Below are 21,355 nucleotides of genomic sequence, written 5' to 3'. Positions count from 1 at the left end.
ATCCTATGGATGATACAATAATAATTTGATGGTGATGAACCACAAGAAAATTTTTAAAAATCATTGACATGAATTTAGATTTTAATGTTTTTTTAATACAATAAACAAAATAATAAAATGAATGATATTTATTACATGAAATATTTAAAAAATATACAACAGATTTAAATAAATTGTTTATCATTTTTACGTTAAATAACAGATTTATTCATATTCCAAGTATCTAAAAATGTTTACTATAAATTTTCAATATTAAAAAATATGAAAAAACTATTTCAAATTTTTTAATAGTAGATTTACAATAATAAACAACATTTACTGTATATTATTATTATTAATTTCAATTTTAAAAATTTGTTTTTACACTGGCGGTGATAAAAATGGATCGTGTGTTCTATGGTTCAAAATCTTTGTAATTGAGTACAGATACTTACTTCAGGGCAATGTATACTAAAAAAAAGAAAAAAAATTATTTTTAATGGAATTCTAAGCTATTGGTTCTCCTATTTCCTTAATGGCTATTTATGAAAACACGACTCAGAAAAAGAGTTGAAAATTTTCACCTGGTGTACTGGCCTATTCACTTCCTGTCATGTCTATGCAAGATGTCTGTGTTGTGTTAGCAAAAGGGGTTGACACTTATGTACGAGTTTCATATATATTTTTTGCTATTATAATCCATAGTCCACATGCATTAAATATGCATTTTTAATGTCTTTTGCTCTGACTATTTTTGTGCGACAGAAATATGTTTAAGAACATCATGTGATATCATAACCACATGAGCAAATTGCACTTAAACTTAAACTTAAATTTAAACTGAAATTTGGCCTGATGCTGACATCATAAAAGATGAGAAGCAGCACAATATATCAAGGGCGGATGCAGAGATTTTCTGAAGGGGGGGGGGGAGGACTGTCACACCCACCTTCACCCAACCATGTTGGGAGAACGGGCCCTCATCCCCCACCCCCACCCCGCTAGATCAATGCCTGTATATAGTAAGCCATAAAATACTTGCATCTACTGTACAGTTAGGGCATGAACCACTTCCTAGCACATCAACTGGGATACTAATAATCAAGGCTGGCTGAGATTAGTGAACATGGATTGAACTAAAAGTTTTAATATAAATGGATATCGCTGTCAAAAAACTACCTTTAGTAAATCATTAATAAATCATTAATAAAATGTTACATCACGCCATTTATCTTGTAAGCATAACACTAATGAGACAATTTAGTAAACAATAAATATTTTAATAAAGCATCTATCTTGTACTATAGGCATTTTTATGTTTGATAAGGACTTTGAATGGGTAAATATGCAAAGGCTGCTACACTACATACTAGCACGTACTGGTACTACTTCAATACAAACTATATTGATTAATTAATGACCAATCACAGGTGATTCGTTTTGTTGCGTCTGCATTAATAACTATTGCCAATAGAAAATTAGCAAAATAAACAAAGTAATGAAAGCTTTCATCAAGTCCATTAGAATCTGAACTATAAAGAACTGGCCACACTTTTACATCTAGTGTAAAGCCAGAGGGGGCATAAAAATGGGTCAGAACACACATAAATTTATAAGGCATTTTATGGTGAAAACCTGAAGTTTCCAGAGTGCCTGAAATACAAGTAATGCAATGCTTTTAAACTACTTTACAGTGTATGCTCAGTTCTTAGTATTACGTTTTACAGATGATAGGTGTTAGGCGGTAACAACATGGGTTTTCATGCCAAAGATAGGTGGGCCGCACACAAGGTTTTTCATTTATTTTTGTGGGCTGCAAATGTCGTACAGGTACTGTAGACTGTCTATCTCATATTAATTATGAAAGTGTGTTAAATAGTGACAAGTCTTACGACTTTCAAACAAATGCTTGTGGGTTCGACACTGACGGTGTAAGTTCCATGTGTCCTCTACGCAAGAGCATTATAATAAATGGATGCCTTTTATGAAGTGTTCTTTCAAAACAAATTTGCTAATGCTGAATAATTCCAGTGCTGCATAATTCTGAAACCAATAATATTTTCAAAAACTTTCTCTACAACGATTACAGTGTGACTCAACAAAACAGTACAAGAACCTTCATATTCAATTGAAAATTAACACTGGATTGTACCAACAACATCCAGCCATATTTTGTAGGCTACCTAATTATTTACGGTTGGTTGGTTTGATGATACCGTACACGTACACTGCTCCATAGACACACCAAGTATCACCAATACAATATTACACTAACATTGTTGGTAAATCCTGTTTGGTATTTATATTGCACAATTAAAATTCCAAAGACTTCACTAAGTGCTGACAATGTTATTAGTCCTAGTTTCGTATTCGTGTAGAGTACTACAAAAGAATGTGCACCCTCCTGTACTACTCTACCACAGAAATACTCACAATCATGCAGAAGGCATTGTACATAAAACTAAGGTACTGTTGGCCTACCTGCTACATGTATTAAAGATAACGACTACATATTGCTGGGTGGAGAACTATCTAGATACGAATATAGCGTACTTAGCCTTAGAAAACAAGGTTGAAAAGAAAGAGAATTGAACAGCGGGTGCTGCAGAAACTTTCAGAAAAGTGGTCCAACAAGTCTGACTAGGGCATTCAGTGTCAGGTTCAGAACTAAAACAACAATAAATTTGGTTGTACAGTATGGCAAAATAATGTTTAATCCAACAACCTAATTTTAACAGTGTTCAACAAAAAGGGAGGCATTTCCCCTTAAATCTTCTGCTTTCCCCACTACAGTACCAGAACTGAACCCTCACCTTCAGAGCTCAAAACGCAATCATTTTTTAGTGTAAATTCTAGTAAATTTTATAATTTATGATACAAAATATGTCTTTTTATCAAACTTAAGGTTAGTTTCAGGGCACTATACATATATATATATATACTCTTTGTTTATCATTTTCTTAACTTTAAAAATTAAATTTTTAACTATTATAATATTTTTTTAAAAATATCCATAATTTGATGGATCTACCAAGATGTAGAATAATTGTAGCACTACTGTACATATATTTCTAGTCAAAAGTTAATTTATAGTATGAGGATAGAGTTCAACTCAGGCCATGAAACACAGGAAGATTACAAGGCAATTCAATTTGATCTATTGCTGTGCAATATATGAAAAAAAAAAACAGCAAAAGGTGTTAATAAAATATGACTAGAGATAGTTACTATATGGATCAGATGAATAAATTCATGTCAGCAATTTAATAATTCTTTTTGAAAACATGTTTACATTAGCATTCAGTAGCAAACGTTATTGATAATCAGAAGTAAAATGCTTCAGAGAATGTCAACATATAAAATCATTCAAGGTAATACACATTTAAAGAGGTTGTTAGCAAGCAGGAAATGAATAAAATTATCATAATACTATACCAAACCCAAAGTTTTTACGACCTAAAGATTTTACAATATTTTCCACAAGGAGATTTCCATGAACCTTTTATAATCAGGGCCATAGAGGCCAGTAGCCAGGGGTTTAGGTGCAGGCAAACCCCCCATTTCTAGAAAACCCCCTCTTTTCTGGCAAACCTCCCCCTCAAATTTCCTGAACAAGTCCTCCAACCTAACTAATGCACTTCACACCCACCCAGACAGAATGTTTTGCTGCAGACCTTTTTCAAACGTAACTGCTATTAGCATTATACTCATGGAGAACACAAAAAACCTCCAGCTTTGGGGGTTTTGCCAATCCCCCCGGGGCTTCAATCCGAGACCTCAAGCCAAGAGAACCCCCCTTTTGAAGAAACTGGCTACAGGCCTGCAATACAAGTACTTAATAACTTATTATTAGATATTTGGAACTAATTGGAAGAAGCATCAAGACAATGGATTATTATATAGCCGATATTTGTTGAAAGGCTGCTCACAATCACATTTGTTTTGGCATCTGCTCTTAACCACATGGTTAAATGTTGAATTGAATACATTTATAGCATAAAAATGAATTGTTTACATTAATTTCCATTTTTGAAGTACCACAAAACAATAAAATATATCAATTATCTGATATTTGTTGAAAGGCTAACTCGAAATCATACTTTCTTTGGCATCTGCTCCTAACTGCATGGTTAAATGTTGAATGGAATAAATTTATAGCATAAAAATGAATTGTTTACTTTAATTTTCATTTTGGAATAACAAAAAAAAAAAATAAATATCAATCTTAAGAGACATATTGTATTTTTTATTTATTTATTGATATATTTTATTCAGTATCATGGGAAAAGGAATGGTAATCAACAAACTTAATTTGACTCAACTGAACCAGAAATCTACTAGTAATTTATCTAGATGGTAATTTTAACAGTTATTAATATTTCAATTTAAATTAACTAAAGGGCTATTCTTTACAAGTACACAAACTCGACATTACAATGTGTAAAGTTCATTCAGAAGTTTACAGTATAGAAATTAGGTAAATGTGGTAAATATTAAAAATGTGAAGGCGCTTATTGAACAATGAAAAATACTGTTACTGTACTTCACATACTAATCACTGTACACTCATTAACCTACAAATACTTAATAGGTTAATGAGTAATGTGCAACCGAAAAGAAGGCAAAAAACATCTTTTGCATTAATAATATAATAAGGAATTTTGCTGGGTTCTTCAGTGCTCTGAGCTAATTCCATATGCTGAATTCTTGAAACAAAACCTTCTTGATTTGACCAGATTGGCATGAATTTGATTGTGTGTTTCTGAGTGGACTGGCTATCCAATATGGCAATTATCAATCAGTAATCAAAGCCAGTCAGCCAACTATTTTAATTTTTAGAAGCTGTCCAAATGTAAATTTATACAAACCATAAAATTCTAACAATAGATTGGATAATTTACAGTACAACTTAAACACAATTTATAGCACAACAAATGTCTAAGTACAATATTTTATTAGTTTGAAGTAATCTTTCAGAATTCAGTATACATTATATCAACCTGGTCAAAAATCAGCTCATGACATACAACACATTACCCTCTTTGAGTCAGATTTTTTTGGACCCAGAGTTCCCTCTACACCTAACAAAACAGGGGTTTCAGCAAGTACTGTACATTACTGCCATTACCACTAATAAGTCACGTCGCATGGATGGTGCAGTCAGTTATGGATGTGTTCTAAAGAACTTGTGAGTTCGAATCGCGTCTTGGTTTTCTTTTTTCCCAATTTTAAGAAATTTTTTTTTTATTTTTAGATATTTTAATCTTGTAAAAATGAACATTCTAAATAATAATTTGTTTTGTACAAATAAACATTCTAATTATTTAAAAATTTCTATCTTATAGCTCTTCCAAAAAACCAATATAACTTGCGCCTGTACCATATTTAAGCGTGGAGGAACATGCGGATCGGTGAGCGGTCGCTCTTGTAGTTTCTAAACTAAAGCAAAATATGCCTCTGACTAGCTACTCTAGTGTACCATCTACTGTAGACAATAGTCATGCCTACCTTGTCTTACCCCCCCAAATTCTTCCCCAGCTTACTTACCCTGTGCTAACCAACCCAATTATGGGTTAACGCGCATTAGGTGTCAAACAGTAGCTTACCCATGCATATTAACTAGAGTTAATGCCTGGTGTACGCATGAAAAATAAAAATAATAGGAATATAATCACCATCAGATCAAAGATTAATTGCTGGAAAAGCATCTGGCATGAATAATTAATGCACAAATTTACAAGTATTGGTCATTGTGAATTTAAAGCTGGCCAGCTTTTCAGTACAGTACTTTATTAAACCGCTAGAAAATATTATAGGGGAGTTCTAGTTTTGGTTTCAGTCCTGGTTTAGTTTCTCAAAAATATTGCAGAGGAAATACTAGGCATCCTATCAAATATTAATAAGGTTCCAAACTATTGTATGTGTAGAACAGCTGAGCAGAATTGCAGAATGTCAGAGCCGCCACGCTCCTAAAATAGGTAGTACAGTAAAAGTGTCTTACTGCTAAGTTCGGTCTACCCTAGTTTTTACGTAGTTTTCATACCAACATTCTCAAAAAGATAAGTCTAAACCATTGTGTACCCAGTGAAAATTTCACCAAAAACATGTGTATGTCGTGTTAAAAACATATTAACATAGATGGACGGGTTTAAGTCACCCACAACGCATGCACTTGGCTCTGCAAATGAAGTTCAGTACTTGAGATTTGATTCGCTGAGTTATCATTCTTGTTCGTAATTCCCTGGTTATAATTATTTCATGAAATACTGAAAAGCAGATTTGTTGTTAACACCACAAGTTAAAAATAGTCAACAAACTACAGTAGGCCTAGGCTTATACATCTCTGGATTTGGAGGACCTAGAGTAGAATTTACACTAGAGTAGGACGAGAGATGAAGATGCATCTGCATAGCCTAGAAAAATAATGTGAGTAAACAACCGTAGCCATGCGCAACCTAAATATCTGAAATAAATGAAATATCTTTGTGATAGCTAATTCATCACTATTCCTTTGAAGACAAAATTCGAACAATTTAACACCTTTAAATAAACTCTAAAGGTCATAATTTTCTTATTTTTTTTTATGTAGGGAGGGGAAACAACCCTCTCCCAAACCAACCCCCAATGCCATTATTATTTCAGTATAGATATGGCACAACAGCGTGAGGGTTTGTAATCTCAGATTATCTTGTTTAAAATTGTAGATACTGAAAATGGCACACATCCTAAACTCTTTTGAAAGTAATAAAAGAAAAGCTTACCACATCCATATTGAATTGTAAATGTTTCATAACTGTTGATATAACCTTTTGGATACTATTCTTTATTTATACTGGTACTTATTTTTTATCTAATAATATACTTCCATTTAATGAGGTCGGTACAGCCAGTGAATGACTTACTGCAAATGATAATACATGAGGGTCTGATACAGTACAATACAGTAGGATAACTACTTGGCAACAATTATTAAGATTTAACTACTAGAGTTGCCAAATCTCTCATAATTGGAATGGCCTCTTGTGTTTCTGCAAGCAGGAGTATGTCTTGCAAATTAATGCTATTTACATGCATTTACTAGTATCTTCTACCCCCTCCTATTCTGTCACTGTCAGTCAGCTTGCGATGGGTATCACAATACAGTAGCAAAATAAAATTTGTTACAAAGGATTACTATACCAGATCTCTTGGAAATAATGGCTAATCCCAACATGGGAACACAAACTAAATTACAGAAAAATCTCAATATTCTCTTGATTTTGAAACACACATAAAAATGTTAATTTTAAAACTAATAAATTTATACAAAAAATAGAGCAAATTTACTTTCTTTTTTACAGAAATTAATTAGTAAATCTTCAGAAATAACAACACTGGTGGCACGCTACAGACTAACTTCATTTATTTACTACACACGCTTTCTTCAGCAGTCCATGCTGGCTTCATCAGGTGTAGTGAAGTACAGAGACAAGGGAATACGGAATTAAAAACTATGCTATATTGTATTATACTAGTAGTAGTAAATCATTCTAGTAGCTTGTATCTCATTATCAAGGTCACTGACTCAGAGTAAAACTACGTAGTAGAGAAGAGGGTTTGATATATTTGGAAGGTATAATGAAATGCTTATCCTCTTCACACATTATGTTTGAAGTAAACCAACCGGTACAACTAGTAAATAAACAAAATATACAAAGCTTAATGAATCGTATCCAAACACAAACACTGTGTAATAACATACCAGATCACCTGTACCACACCAAAGACAATAGACAGTACAAATTACAGCTAAACAAAGTCTTAGTGCTACATAAACAACCACCAATGATTTAGGCCTACAGTATAGTATAAAACTGTTTAAAATTCTGTAGGTTTTAATCAAGTTGAACAATATGTCCTAATCATTTATTTGTTATTTCCTTTTGTATTTAAACATTTTTTTTTCAAATACCGGTAAGTTCTTTTTGTTTACTACAGTAGAATAGAATATTTTTTCCTTATCTTCATTATCAATACAAGTGACTTGCTGTATTAAATTATTTGGTTTGATTGAAGACATAACTGTAAAAGCTAACTGTATTTATCACAAAAATTCAGATAAAAACAGAATCTAAGAAAAATATTCAGTTTTAAAACCTGAATTGAATACCGTAAAACCTTGAATTGAAGCCCTTCTTTTCGAAGCTACTTTTGCAAAGTAAAGAGGAGGGCTTCTTTTCAAAATGAATGCTGTAAATTTTGATAATTAGTACCATAAAACAATAAATAGGGCCACTGTAACATCAATCTTTATTATGGAGTGTATTAACTGGCATTAAATCACCTAAACTACTGCATTAAAACCAAGCATGTTTTATTTATTTTGTTTCTTTTAAATTTATGTACAGTGTATGTACTGTACTATCTTAAAAAGAAGCCTATGCTGTTTTGAAAAGAAGCCCATGGGTTTCTTTTTGAGATGGACTTACTTTCGAGGCTAATTTTGCAAACTAAAGAGAAGGATTCAATGCGAGGTTACTGTACATTACAAAAAAATTTTGGTTCTTAGTGTTTTTTAAATGGAAAGTAAATGTGGTATACATTCATCTACAGTAAACAGGAATTCCTACAATACTTCAGAAATATCATAAATCATTTGTTTTTGTTTTCAACAATAAACCTTGAGGTTAAAGTTGACATTTTGTATGCCTTAATACAACCAATCCTTTATGAAATCCGAACTTTATGTACTTATTTATGTTTAATAGTATATACATATTTATACTGTAAACTAAATATATTTTAAAACAATAGGTTGTGTAACTTTCATCATGCTAATAACTGAAGTGTAAATCACATTTCGAAAATCATTATTAGTATTACTATAAACAATGACATTATTTCTTCATGAAATCTAAACTTTATGTACAGTAGTTACTCAAGTTCAATAGCATAAACACAGTTATATACCGTAAATATTTTGAAACAATAGATTGTGTAACTTTCATAATTCTATTTAACTGAAGTGTAAATCACCATGTTATGAAATCTCAGCTATCATTATTTACCATACAATGCCATTTTCATAATTTAATTTTGTCATTTATTATGTTTTCCATATTTGGAGATATTCTAAAATGAATTGAAATTAATGTTATTTTTACTCTCAGTTCTACCAAGCTTAGTGTACAGTATCATAGTATTAAATTTGTACCTTTTTTTAATATACCTTTTTCAAAAACTCAACCATACAAGGAATGAGTAAAACTGGTAGAGATAGTATTGGAGATGATTGTCATCTAAATAAATTTATAATAAAATTACAGAGACCTCAGGTCTACTACAAAAAATACTCTTTTCAATATGATTGTACAGTAAATTCCATGCCCTTTTTAACAGCATATGACGTAATAAAAAAAATACATATTGTGAAGATCATAGAATATTTATTTATTTTATTTTTGTGTTATATTATTCTGCAAAGGAACATTGACAATAATAAGCTGATAGGCCTACAGTACCAAACCAAATATCAATTTTCCCTAATGAACATGTCCAAATTATATCAACCATTCCTGGCAGTATCATGTACGTATGTGGACACAAATAATTGTATACTTCTTTCACTGCAACCTTGTGTGGTTGTAACAAGACAGTGGGTGTTAATGACCTAACCTTGGTCAAACCCTTTGAAGTTCTATGGATTGATTTCAGTTATCTGATAATCGCCAGACCTAATCCTGCATGAGTGCATACAGTATCATCATACTGTAGGATACAGAAAGATTCAGATACTACTGTACAGTATAACAGTTTAGATAGCATCATCTACAGTATCTTATCTAATGGTCATGGATGTAAACTTACAGGGCAGTTTGAAGTGCAAGCTATCTCCTTGTGTCATCTAAAAATGGCATAAAAGTAACAGTTCTGGGGTATGCAAACATCGAATCGACTTAGTGTTTTGAAAACTTATTTTTTCCGATGGGAACACAGACAAAATAATGATTCTTTATACGGCCCCATTTCTGCATCCAAAAAAAAAGATTTTAAAATGAAAATATATTTTTTTTGCACATAAAAAGAGGCACATAAGCAGCTAACAAAAAATGAGACAGTCCCTCTCATTCAAAAGAAGGATTCAACAGTTGGAGAAAGGAAAGGAGTGTGTTTAAATTGTAAAAGAATTGCTCCGGGCATTATGCTTAATCACAATGCACCGAGAACGAGACAACTGAAGTGATAAAAATAGTATTTCCCATACTATTTAAGAGGAAGGTAAACCAAACATCTACTATACAGTTATAATGCAGATATATTGTAAAGCATACTACGACATGCTCTGTACAAATGACTATAAGTCGGGTACTGACTGCGTCGCACTAATGTCATACGACCGTCGTCCGACGAATCCGACTCTGTTCCCACTGTAGGTGGCAGTCTGAACAGATCATCGTGGCGTTCTTTATGAATCTCGTCAGCTGACGCCCATCGAGCACAGCGTGTGCCCGACTGTACTAACTGGTAACTGCATGTTCCTGGCAGCCAACTAAACCTATAGATTTAAAATGCTAATTTACAGTAAGAAGAAAACTGATGAAAAATGTTTTGCCATGTTTGCAGGATAATGACAAGGTGGACGACAGCACACACTAACAAACTTTAATTAAAACACAATCTTCTTCGTTCACTGAACTCTGGTTAATGCATGATGTTCAAAATGAACATCTGTGCTTTAATTTGGAAAAACTTAATCTGTAAATTGCTTTCAAACTTGTATGTACTATTGAAGACTGTAATGTGTTAAATTTAATTAAAAGTTAGCCAACTCTATGTACATTACGTATACTAACAAATACCAAAAAAATGAAAATCAGTTTTAAAATAAAACATTAATTTAAATCATAGGCTTAGCCAGCGAGCCGTCCGGCCGTCTTTTGGACGGCCAACAATTATTTAGGACAGCCACTTTTACCGTGACAGCTTGGACAGATTGGCCTAATCAGCTTGGCCTAGCCTAAACTGGTCTACCTTTAGCAAATTCTTTATATTCTTTAAATCTATCATATTTACATTTGATAAAAACAACCTTTATTGATTGAATGTACGTTTTTAACTATTGCCTACCAGCGAAAAGTTCACTTACAACATGCGTCATGTTAAAAACATTTATACCCCGCTGGAAAATGGACAGTTCTGAGTCGCAGGATTCTTAACAATTGCTACACTACCTGTACTTTACTAGGTTTATGCATTACATAAAACAACAGTTTTTGGAAATGAAGATTATCAAACATCAAAACTCAACAAGACAAAATTAAGAATAAGAATTAAAATCGTTTCATAAACCCTCAGAATTTCAGAATCGGTAATTGGGCATTGCTGAGAAATTCACACTCAATGTGTTTTGAACTGCTTGTGTTGTGTGTGCAATGTGTGCTTTGAGACCTAAGGAATGAAAGTTGTAGATTTGCGTCCACCGCCTGCATGCCTAAAAAGCTACAGCATGAACATTTTCATTATTTTGAAAAAAAAATCATTATTCTGGAAAAAAAATACTTCATTTTTTAAAACTTTCTAAATCGTACACAAACAGAAAAACGATCTTTAGGCCCTATTCCATCACATCTTATCACTCGTCGCGAAGACTGCAAAGGCAGGGATCGCACCATGATCGCCGATCCCTGCTGAGGTAATTTCCGGGTCAAATTAAACTGGTTAACAAACCTTGAGCGGTGGTGCTCTTGACTATAAGATATAGCGTCGTCTAGCGGATAAAGGAAAATTGCTCTACGATTTTGTGCCACAAAATTGCAAACTGCTCTATCTTCTATATATATTTATTATCATCTTTGTTTCTCAACACTTTTTGATCTCTATTTATAATAAAAGAGTAGAATAGTTTACAATGTTCAAAATAACTTTTATAACATTACATTGAATGATCCACATAAATAAATGACCTCTCTAGGCCAAGTACTAGTAGTGTACATGACTGATTATAGGCCTACCTAGGCTCTTATATATTGTGTTTCTTGGGAATAATGTAAAATTGCTGATGCCATGGCTTGTGTACAGCATATAAAAATAATTAATGAAAAAAAAAAAAGCCTCTCATGTTTTTAATATTTTTCGGACACAAATCTACAACATTTATTCCCATCCACGGCCTAGGCCTAGGGAGGCCTATGCCCTAACTTTGTTTTAAAATATATTTCATTCAAAAAAATTGCCTTGCCTTGCTTGCTTCTCATTCTTACTGGACTTTCCCTAATTAATTAAGCTCCTTGCATCAGATAATTTTTGGATATTCTTGTGATCAGAGATGTTTCACCTTAAATTCAAGTGTCCGGTTCATGATTTGACCAACTTCACTAGGGAAACACACCCGTAGGCTTAGCTTAGAATTTTGGCCCTATCAAACACAGCGCCACTTCATTCTAATAGCACCCTGATGACTCACCACACACTGCAGCAGACAGGCTAGCCTGTTTAGAAGATTGGAGGACATTTCTTACCTTATCCACAAACAGTAATTCAGGAAAAACAATCAATTAAATGGTCATATATCAAAATTTACTTAATTCCTTTGGTCTTCTTTTACTCAATTTAATTTACCAGAGTAATTAAAAGTATAATTGTAATATTGGGAATGCAAGGTGCTTTTCGCCACTTCCTCACTCTACGTCCACCATTTTGACAGCAGCGGTGAAATGGATTGATCCACCTTTGTGGACAGGTAAGAAAACATCTATAATAAATGCAATATTTAAACAAATAGATATATGAAACAAATATATTCTTAAATTTTACATATAAATATAGTATAATGCATGTGATTGTATCTATAAATCCTAGGTTAAAATGTATTGAGATTTGAAATTCCCTCAATTAAAATGATCTTGTCGAGTTCGCATGGTGACCCTGTTTGACCCCATTGGGAGGCGGAGGTTTGTTTACTTGATTTGAGTTCTACAAGCAAAAACACACTTTTGTATTTGGTGCAGTCAAGGTTTTACAGTTTGTGGTTTACTTAATAATAACAACTGCTGAATAAACCATAGAAATATCTCTATTATGTAGTATTTGAAAACAAACTATTTCTTAAGGTAGACTAAGCCTAACTTGTTTTATTTTCATATAGGCCTAGCCTAGGTCCTTCTAGGTTAGAAAAAGGCTAGGGCCTACCTAGGCCTAGCCCCAACAGCAACAACAAGGCCAGGCCTAGCCTAGGCGTCCGCATTCATTTTGACGGCGCAGGAATGAATTTCCGACAAATGCCGTACGTTTCGGCCACGAACCAGTTCTGCCGCGATGTATACAATATCCAGATAATCAGGAAATTTAGTGTGTTTTGTTTTTCTTATAATATTAAAACATACATACACTATCATGTACTTTACAATACAAATAATTATACTACTTTACTAGGGCCTATAATATAAGCTTACCGGCATATCAGCTGCTACTTGTTTACTGGTTTACTGGTTTCCCGTAAAACTACTAGTACTACGGGATCGAGGCAAAGCACTCAGTGATTAAAGACCCTCTTGTAAATGAAGTCACTATTGTGCAAACTTCAGTGGATGGTTGGACCATCCCTCATTGAGGCTTGATTTAAAAGTATTTAATAGATGAACATAATACTGCTTCTCTAGGAAGTGCATTCCAAAGCAAGACCACCCTTCTAGAAAATGTATTCCCCTAACATTAATCCTAGAACGCTACCTAGTGAGAATTTTGAATTTGTTAAACTTTGAATTATGCTTGTTTCTTATGTGTTATGCCTGGCATAGGCCCTAAACTTGCTTTCCTTGGTGAATTGACACAAATAAAAGCGTTGTTTGCCATTCCCACAGTCTTTTTAATTACTTTTAAGTCAATATGCGTATTTATCATATTATAATTGTCCCAGACTCTATAGTAAGCCCTGCGCGGGGAATGTATCCTTTGCGCAAAAATTTGGCGTAGAAATCCATCCGCGCATTTCAGAATATAATTGCTGATTTCCGCACAGATTATGCCGAAAATTAGGCTTTGACCAAATCCTAAAATATAACCAATGCAATTATGCAGCATTTATGATTCCGCACAGCTATTTTCCTAGATTTTCCGTGCAAATTTGAGACTCCGTGCAATTAAAAAACTTCACAGTATGGTAATTGTCAGTATTTAAGCAAGCTGTGTACATTAGGCAGTCTTCATCATCATATTGTAATGTTGAATATGGAGTGCCACAAGGCTCTACTCTCGGCCCTATTCTTTTCCTTGTATACATGCTTCCCCTTTGTCAGATAATTAAACAATACTCAATTACTTATCATATGTTTGCAGATGATACTCAATTGCATATTAGTTTCAAGCCCAACTTAGAACAGTTTGGCAATGCAAAGTTCTCAATGGAAACTTGCGTCAGAGCAGTGCATCAGTGGCTTTCTGAAAATGGTTTATTTCTTAATTCCAGTAAGACTGAGACTCTTCTTATCCATTCCAAATATCTTAATTCCCCACCAGAATTTCAGCATCTTTTATAGTTGGTGACTCTTTAATCCAACCTTCTTCTGTTGTTCGTAACATTGGAGTCACATTTGATGAGTCAATGACATTCACCAGTCATGTAAATAATATATGAAAGTCTATATCCTATCATCTCAGGAATTTTAAAAACATCCGTAAGTTTCTGACCGAGGATGCGGCTCTCAAAATTTTACACGCTTTAATCACTTCACGTCTTGGCTACTGCAATAGTTTACTTTATGGTCTGCCGATGAGACTCATTAATAAACTTCAATTGCAACTCAACTCTGCTGCTTGGGTAGTTAACTCCGGTTCTCACGCGACTTCACTGGTTACCCGTGAAACAGAGGATTGAATTCAAAATACTTATTTTTACATACAAAGCACTTCATGGGTTAACTCCTCCTTATATTTCTGACCTCATAAAACTACGTTCAAGCAAATGCAATAGACGACTTAGATCTACAATCGACTCAACTCTTCTGCATATTCCATCTTGTCGCTTGAAGACTTACGGAGCAATATCATTTCAAATAGCAGCACCTACTCTTTGTAATAGTTTACCTACAGATGTGAGAAATGCGACATCCTTGGATGTATTCAAAACTAAATTAAAATCACACCTTTATACTATATGTTATTAGTTTCTTCTTTCTCTTTTTTTATAACATTAGTTAGAATAGATACCGTGCATCATTATGGCACCTGTGAATTATGTTCCGGCCAACCATTGTTTGACAATGGTCTTAAATTGTGGGAGAACAGTGCGATGATGTGCGGTTCTTCTGCTATAGTCCTTTCATTTTGGTTCCTTTCCTTAGTTCGTTAGCATAGAATCTTTAGTTGGATTTTCTTATCCTTTTTTATTATTTTATATTAGCGCATTGAGACTTCGGTGTAATGCGCTATATTAAATCCCACTACATTACATTACATTATTTTTGGATATTTATTAGTCATTCAATGAATCAAATTGACTGAAAACACAATACAAAATGTGTTTCATACATTGCAGCCTAATTTGTTCGTGGCCAAAACGGTCCTACACCCTTCTGACTAGGTGCTCTTCATAATGAGAATTAATAATTGATAGCAGATTAACTATTTGCTAGTGTTGTATTTTGTTGATAAATACCAATACGAAGTTTAAATTTGTATGATGTGGAGAAACCCCTCCATTTAACAATTTGGCTATGCCAACCAGGTCCTTCGTACTGGTGATATATATGTTTAAAAAATTCCGCTGGCTTTTTTTTTTGCGTCAGAAGAAATAATATACAGTATGATGTTTGCCCTACCTGACGTGTTATAAGTACTGAATGCTCAGTACATTCCAAAATGCTTGCGAAAAAAATCTTGCAAGCGATTCGGGTGGGAATCGAACCTACAACTTCCAGCTAACTAGACTGATGTCTTAAGCACTAGACCACCGAGCTTGCGTTGGGTGGCTAGTGATAAATCCGATCCCCAAGTAGCATTGTTTAGAAAGTGCTATCTTATTTCATAAACTTGATGAAATCTGCATAATACAGTAGCTCCAATTGCTACTATGCCAAAGTTATTTGATATGATACTTTCTTCAGCATGGTCCATTGAAGCATGCCATCTTGGTCTTGCTTCAGTTGGTCCACGTTGGCCACATATTCTTGACGTCAAATACCAATACTACAATACCATATATCTTCTGTCCCAATATAGATCTCAACTGATTTGATTTATCACATTGTAGAATTAATATATAATTTTTATGTTCTTCTCTCTCTTTACTTTTCAGAACAAATTATGTTGACATTGTTGCTGTATTTTACAAACACAGAGCCTATGCCTTTTGTTAGAAACCAGGGAGCACATGAGTTGTAGCTGTGATTTTAAAATTTAATTTAGTAAGGAACTTGTTATTTTGGTAGAAAAGGTCTGCTCTCAACTTTAAAACTGAAATGTTCGGGAGATCAGTACGCCACGACATGCCTCAGATGAGTGCATGGATGGATGAATTGGTGGATGAATAATTACCGTATTTATTCGAATATACATCCCAGGGTGTTTGAAGTTTAGAAGGGTTTTGTGGGGGGGGGGGGTTGGTGTTTATTTAAGGGAGGCACTTTTTTTTTTTGGTGTAAAATGGATATGTATGTATTCAAATAGCCCTTAACTTTAAATGTAGAACTACAACACATAATTACCATCAAAATTTGTTATTGCATGATGATAAAGACTTACCCTATTTACCCTAACCAGGTTAGAAAAAATGTAATGTTCTACTAATAATAGAATGTGTTAAGAATGATGTTTCTTTCATTAGAATTGTTTACAGTCATTTAGGGGGAATGTCACTCGAGAAAAAGATAATCACCTCAGGGTGTTTATTTTAGGGAGCCATTTATTCCAAATAAGCTGTAGGGGTGGTGGGGCATTTATTGATAGTGGGGCATTTATTCAAATAAATAGTTAAATGACAACATTCAAAAAAGATTGGTAAATTTGTCTTTTTCCACCAGGAAACTTGATATCTATTTTTCTCAGTTTCTGCCAGCACTGTTGCAATATCAGTACTGAGGTCCTGAAATTGTAATCTAGTGGAAATAAAGAATGAATGAGTGAATTGTGCGTAAATGAATTAATGGGTAATTTAATTGACTACATGAAGGAAATTGTAAATAATTTGGTTATTGTTATCTCTTTCCAGCAAGAAACTAATGGAATTGGTCTTTTTGTTGGTGACATCATTTTTCATCGTTTCTGCCAAGAAAAGTGCCACAGTAGGGAACAGCTTTCATTATGTGATTTACAGAAGCATATTTGCTTTTCAGAATCTTGGTATGTCAATCAGAACCACAAAACTAATCATAAAAGTTTCACTTAATTAAACAATTCCTAATTCGTTAGTCTAAAGAAGGTGCTACTATACTCATTTCATTTGTATTTTAATTCTGATTTGATGTTATTGTATGTATTGATAAGATTAGGACAATAACATCCAATCAGAATTAAGAATTGGTTTTAAAACTGGATTTGAAAGTAATAATTGTTATCATTACTGGTTGAAGTTTTAATTTTTTTGCTATATAAATTTGTGTAACACTTACAGGAAAAAAAATTATTTTAATGTATGTTAAAAGCACTGTATATAGAAAATATGGAAAGTTGTTGGTGTAAGTTGATGAGCAACGTGCTAAAGGATAGAAATAATACATTGGTTTCATTAAATATAATATTAATCATATCAGAAAGAATAGTTATAACACTAGACATTCCAATGTGTTTTTAATAATTTGTTCCTTTTTACATGTATAACCTTGTACAGTCTTTGAAAAATAAAAAACATTCTTGTTTGAGTCAGTTCTTTGTGTGTAAATATAAATTATAATTATATTATATTATTATTTTTGATAATATATTACTGTATTATTTATTATTATATTATTGTATATTGTTATTTTTGATATATTGATATAAATAATTATATATTATTATAACATACAAAAAATGTACTGAAGAAACTTGTTAACATAATTAAAGATGTGTGTCTTATCCTATGTTCTTGGAATACACCTTCAATAGATCCAGTCACTTACGTCCAATTACGTGATTTACGTCCAATTAAGTGCAATACTAACAGATTAAGAGGATCTTTCATTCATAATTCAATCCATATGTACAATGATGATTTTAATAGATAAACTGCAGTAACTAACTCCTGTAAATAACTGTATCATTTTGTATATTCTGTTTTTTTTATGTCTTTCGTTTATTTTTTACCTAACTTTTATACTAATTTATTTTCATATCAGGAAGACAAATTTTACTTTTTGTGTACTAGTGACAATAAAATAACCTTGTGTCTTGTAATTTCCATTTTTTCACAATACAGTACCCCCTTGCTATGGAACAACCTAATTTTAGCCTGCAAACAATTGCCATCTATCTCCACATTCCGAAAAAATCTCTTGATGACATTTAGAAATCAATAATTTGTGCTTTTCGCTGTTATTACTATTATTAGTGTTATTTTTAATATGATCACTATATTATGATTATTATTATTATTGTGATTATTATTATTATTATTATTATTATTATTATTATTATTACTGGATTACTACTATTTATATACTAATTTTATTATGATGTTATTGTTGTTAATTATTGTTGTTATGCTTCTCTTCAATGTTTTTACATCTTGTTAAGCAGTGAATGGTAGCTATGGTAGCTGACACATGCACAGGGAAGATTTCCCCTTGTTAGCTCTTGTGTGAGGAAAATAAAATTATAAATATTATGAATTATTATTATTAAAGGTTTATAAAGATGAGTTATTTTCAGATGTGAAATCAATTGAACCGTCACTTCTTAGATTGCAAAGCTGTCAACTCATTGAATTCCAGTACCAACTAATATCACTCCAATATTTTCTACTTTAACAGAAAACTCAAATCCTATTACATTCCGGCCCTCTCTGGATGGCAAGGCAGGCCTACCTAGCTGGCTGAAATATTACCAAGAAGACACGACAGAAAATGGCTTCTTATATGGCACACCTCAGTTAAGCGATGTAGGCAACACCAACTTAGAGGTACTTTGCCTTTTACACTGGGTTTTTTGGCCTTCGTTTACAATGTCTTCAGCAGTTGAAATCCATGTTTGATAAGTGAAATACATACACACAAATTACATACGTCACTGCCTACTGTATAAATAGAGCAAGGGTACCTAACAACCGATACATGATGTATACAGATAGACGTTAACACTGTTAAATTATATATAAATCATCAAAGGCAGGTAAATACAGTGTTCGAATAAAGAAAGTGATACATTGCATGGCCAGGTGGCCCGGGCCCCCACTTTTTGGCAAAAAATATATAATGTCTGGAGATTTTTGTATGATCGGAAATGCAAGAAAAGAAGGAGAGGAGAAGGATGGGAAAGAGAATGTTTATCCAGTACCCGACCGAGTTACATTTTCTCCCAATTCACATTGGCGGATCTGGGGGAGGGGGTCATGGGTACTGACCCCTCCCTTGGGCAACAAAATAAAAGGGGAAAATGAAAAAGAATTCTAGACCTACCTTTTCAGGACCCGTAAACTGATGTTTGTGTATGTATACACACATAAAATAAAAAATGAGAAAAATTTACCTGACTGTTTTCAAGAGGGGAAAACCTTGAATTTTGAAGAACTTTAAAAGTCATTAAAATACATTTCAGAAGTCAGGAAAGCTCATTTCCCACCATCTAGAAATCGAAATTTTCCCGGGGGAACATGGACCCCCTTTTTCTTTGGAGTTCATTGATTAATTAAATCATTTTCAAGAGGGGGAACCTTGAATTTTGAAGAAATTAAAAGTCATTAAAAGACACCTCAGAAGTCGGGAAAGCTCATTTCCCGCCACCTAGGAATCAAAATTTTCCCGGGGAAGAACCACAGGACCCCCCCCCTTTCTTTTTGAGATTTATCGATTCATGGAAAAAAATATGTATGCAACTTACTCAATCTTTTTTTTTATGTATGTATACACACATAAGGCCTGTTTACTGTAACAACAATGGGAAAAAATTACCTGACCGTTTTCAAGAGTGGAAAACCTTTAATTTTGAAGAACTTAAATTAAAGTCATTAAAAGATACTTCAGAATTCGGGAAAGCTCATTGCCCACCATTTAGAAATCAACATTTTCCCGGGAAGAACTCGAACCTCCCTTTCTTTGGGTTCATTGATTCATTATAATAATTTTCAAGAGGGGAAAACCTTGAATTTTGAAGAAATTAAAAGTAATTAAAAGACACCTCAGAAGTCGGAAAAGCTCATTTCTCGTCTTCTAGGAATCAAAATTTTCCTTGGGGAGAACCCCCGGACCCCCCTTCCTTTTTGGGATTTATCGATTCGTGGAAAAAAAATCGTAGGCAACTACTCATTTTATAAAAAGTGTTATGTATGTATACACACATAAGGCCTATTTACTGTATTTTTACTGAACCCCCCCAAAATTTTCCTTCCTTTTTGGGATTTATCGATTCATGGAAAATTTGTATGCAACTACTCATTTTAAAAAAAGTTTTATATATGTATACACACATAAGGCCTATTTACTGTAATAAAAATGGGAAAAAATTACCTGACTGTTTTCAAGAGGGGAAAACCTTGAATTTTGAAGAACTTAAAAGTAATTAAGACACCTCAGAAGTCGGAAAAAAGCTCATTTCCCGCCATCTAGGAATCAAAATTTTCTTTGGAGCTTATCGATTCATTGAAAAAAGAATACGTACGCTACTCATTTTTTTTAATGTATGTATATACACACATAACAGGCCTATTTACTCTAATGAGAAAGTATACCTTACCATTTTCAAGAGGGAGAAAACCTTGAATTTTGAAGAACAAAAGTCATTAGACACCTAGCTCAAAAGACAAGAAAGGTCATTTCCCGCCATCTAGAAATCAAAATTTTCCTGGGGGAAGAATGTAGACCCCACCACTTAGGTTTGATTCCAGATCTGCATGATTCATATTCCCATTCATCTTATACATGTAAGTGGGGGGCCCCCCCCCACTTTGAAAAACGTTCTGCCTTGTGTACCATAGCTCTCAACGAATTTTGTCCTATAAATAAATAAATAAATACATTGTGTAATAACATTTCTCTGACGGGATTCAAACCTGTGACCTCTCGCTGTCAAGGTGAGAGCAATAACCATTAGACCACAGAGGCTTCATGGTTTAACAGAATAACCGTCAGATACACTCTATTGCACAATAGGTACTGCTGGAGTAATGATAGCATATAATATAAATCAAGATAGCCATTAACACTGTTAAATTATATATAAATTACCAAAGAAAGGTTAATACAGTATTTGAATAAAGGACGTGATACAATGT

General features: G+C 33.3%; 2 protein-coding genes across 5 annotated transcripts in view; one reads left to right on the top strand and one right to left on the bottom strand.

The window, feature by feature from the left end:
• The window catches only part of LOC117104714 (glutamic acid-rich protein-like), a 38,530-nt gene extending 25,940 nt beyond the window's left edge, over positions 1-12,590 (bottom strand). Inside the window, exon 1 of the mRNA XM_033245595.1 lies at positions 12,477-12,590. The gene's annotated coding sequence lies outside the window, so the exon portion shown is untranslated. The remainder of the gene's footprint in view (positions 1-12,476) is intronic.
• Positions 12,566-21,355, top strand: part of LOC117104715 (epsilon-sarcoglycan-like) — a 42,046-nt gene continuing 33,256 nt past the window's right edge. For 2 of the 4 annotated variants that reach the window (XM_033245601.1, XM_033245598.1), the window contains exons 1-4: positions 12,901-13,067; positions 16,250-16,358; positions 17,162-17,292; positions 18,900-19,048. In XM_033245601.1, the coding sequence (XP_033101492.1) occupies positions 17,172-17,292; positions 18,900-19,048 (270 nt within the window). In that variant the 5' untranslated portion in view covers positions 12,901-13,067; positions 16,250-16,358; positions 17,162-17,171. Of the gene's footprint in view, positions 12,698-12,897; positions 13,068-16,249; positions 16,359-17,161; positions 17,293-18,899; positions 19,049-21,355 lie in introns of those variants that run through there. The other 2 variants (XM_033245600.1, XM_033245599.1) reach the window with 2 other exon arrangements.

Source organism: Anneissia japonica, unplaced genomic scaffold (genome assembly GCF_011630105.1).
Source record: "Anneissia japonica isolate Jap-2015-1 unplaced genomic scaffold, ASM1163010v1 scaffold287712_len2945570_cov188, whole genome shotgun sequence".
Lineage (NCBI taxonomy): Eukaryota > Metazoa > Echinodermata > Crinoidea > Comatulida > Comatulidae > Anneissia > Anneissia japonica.
This window is presented reverse-complemented; position numbering and strand designations above follow the sequence as displayed.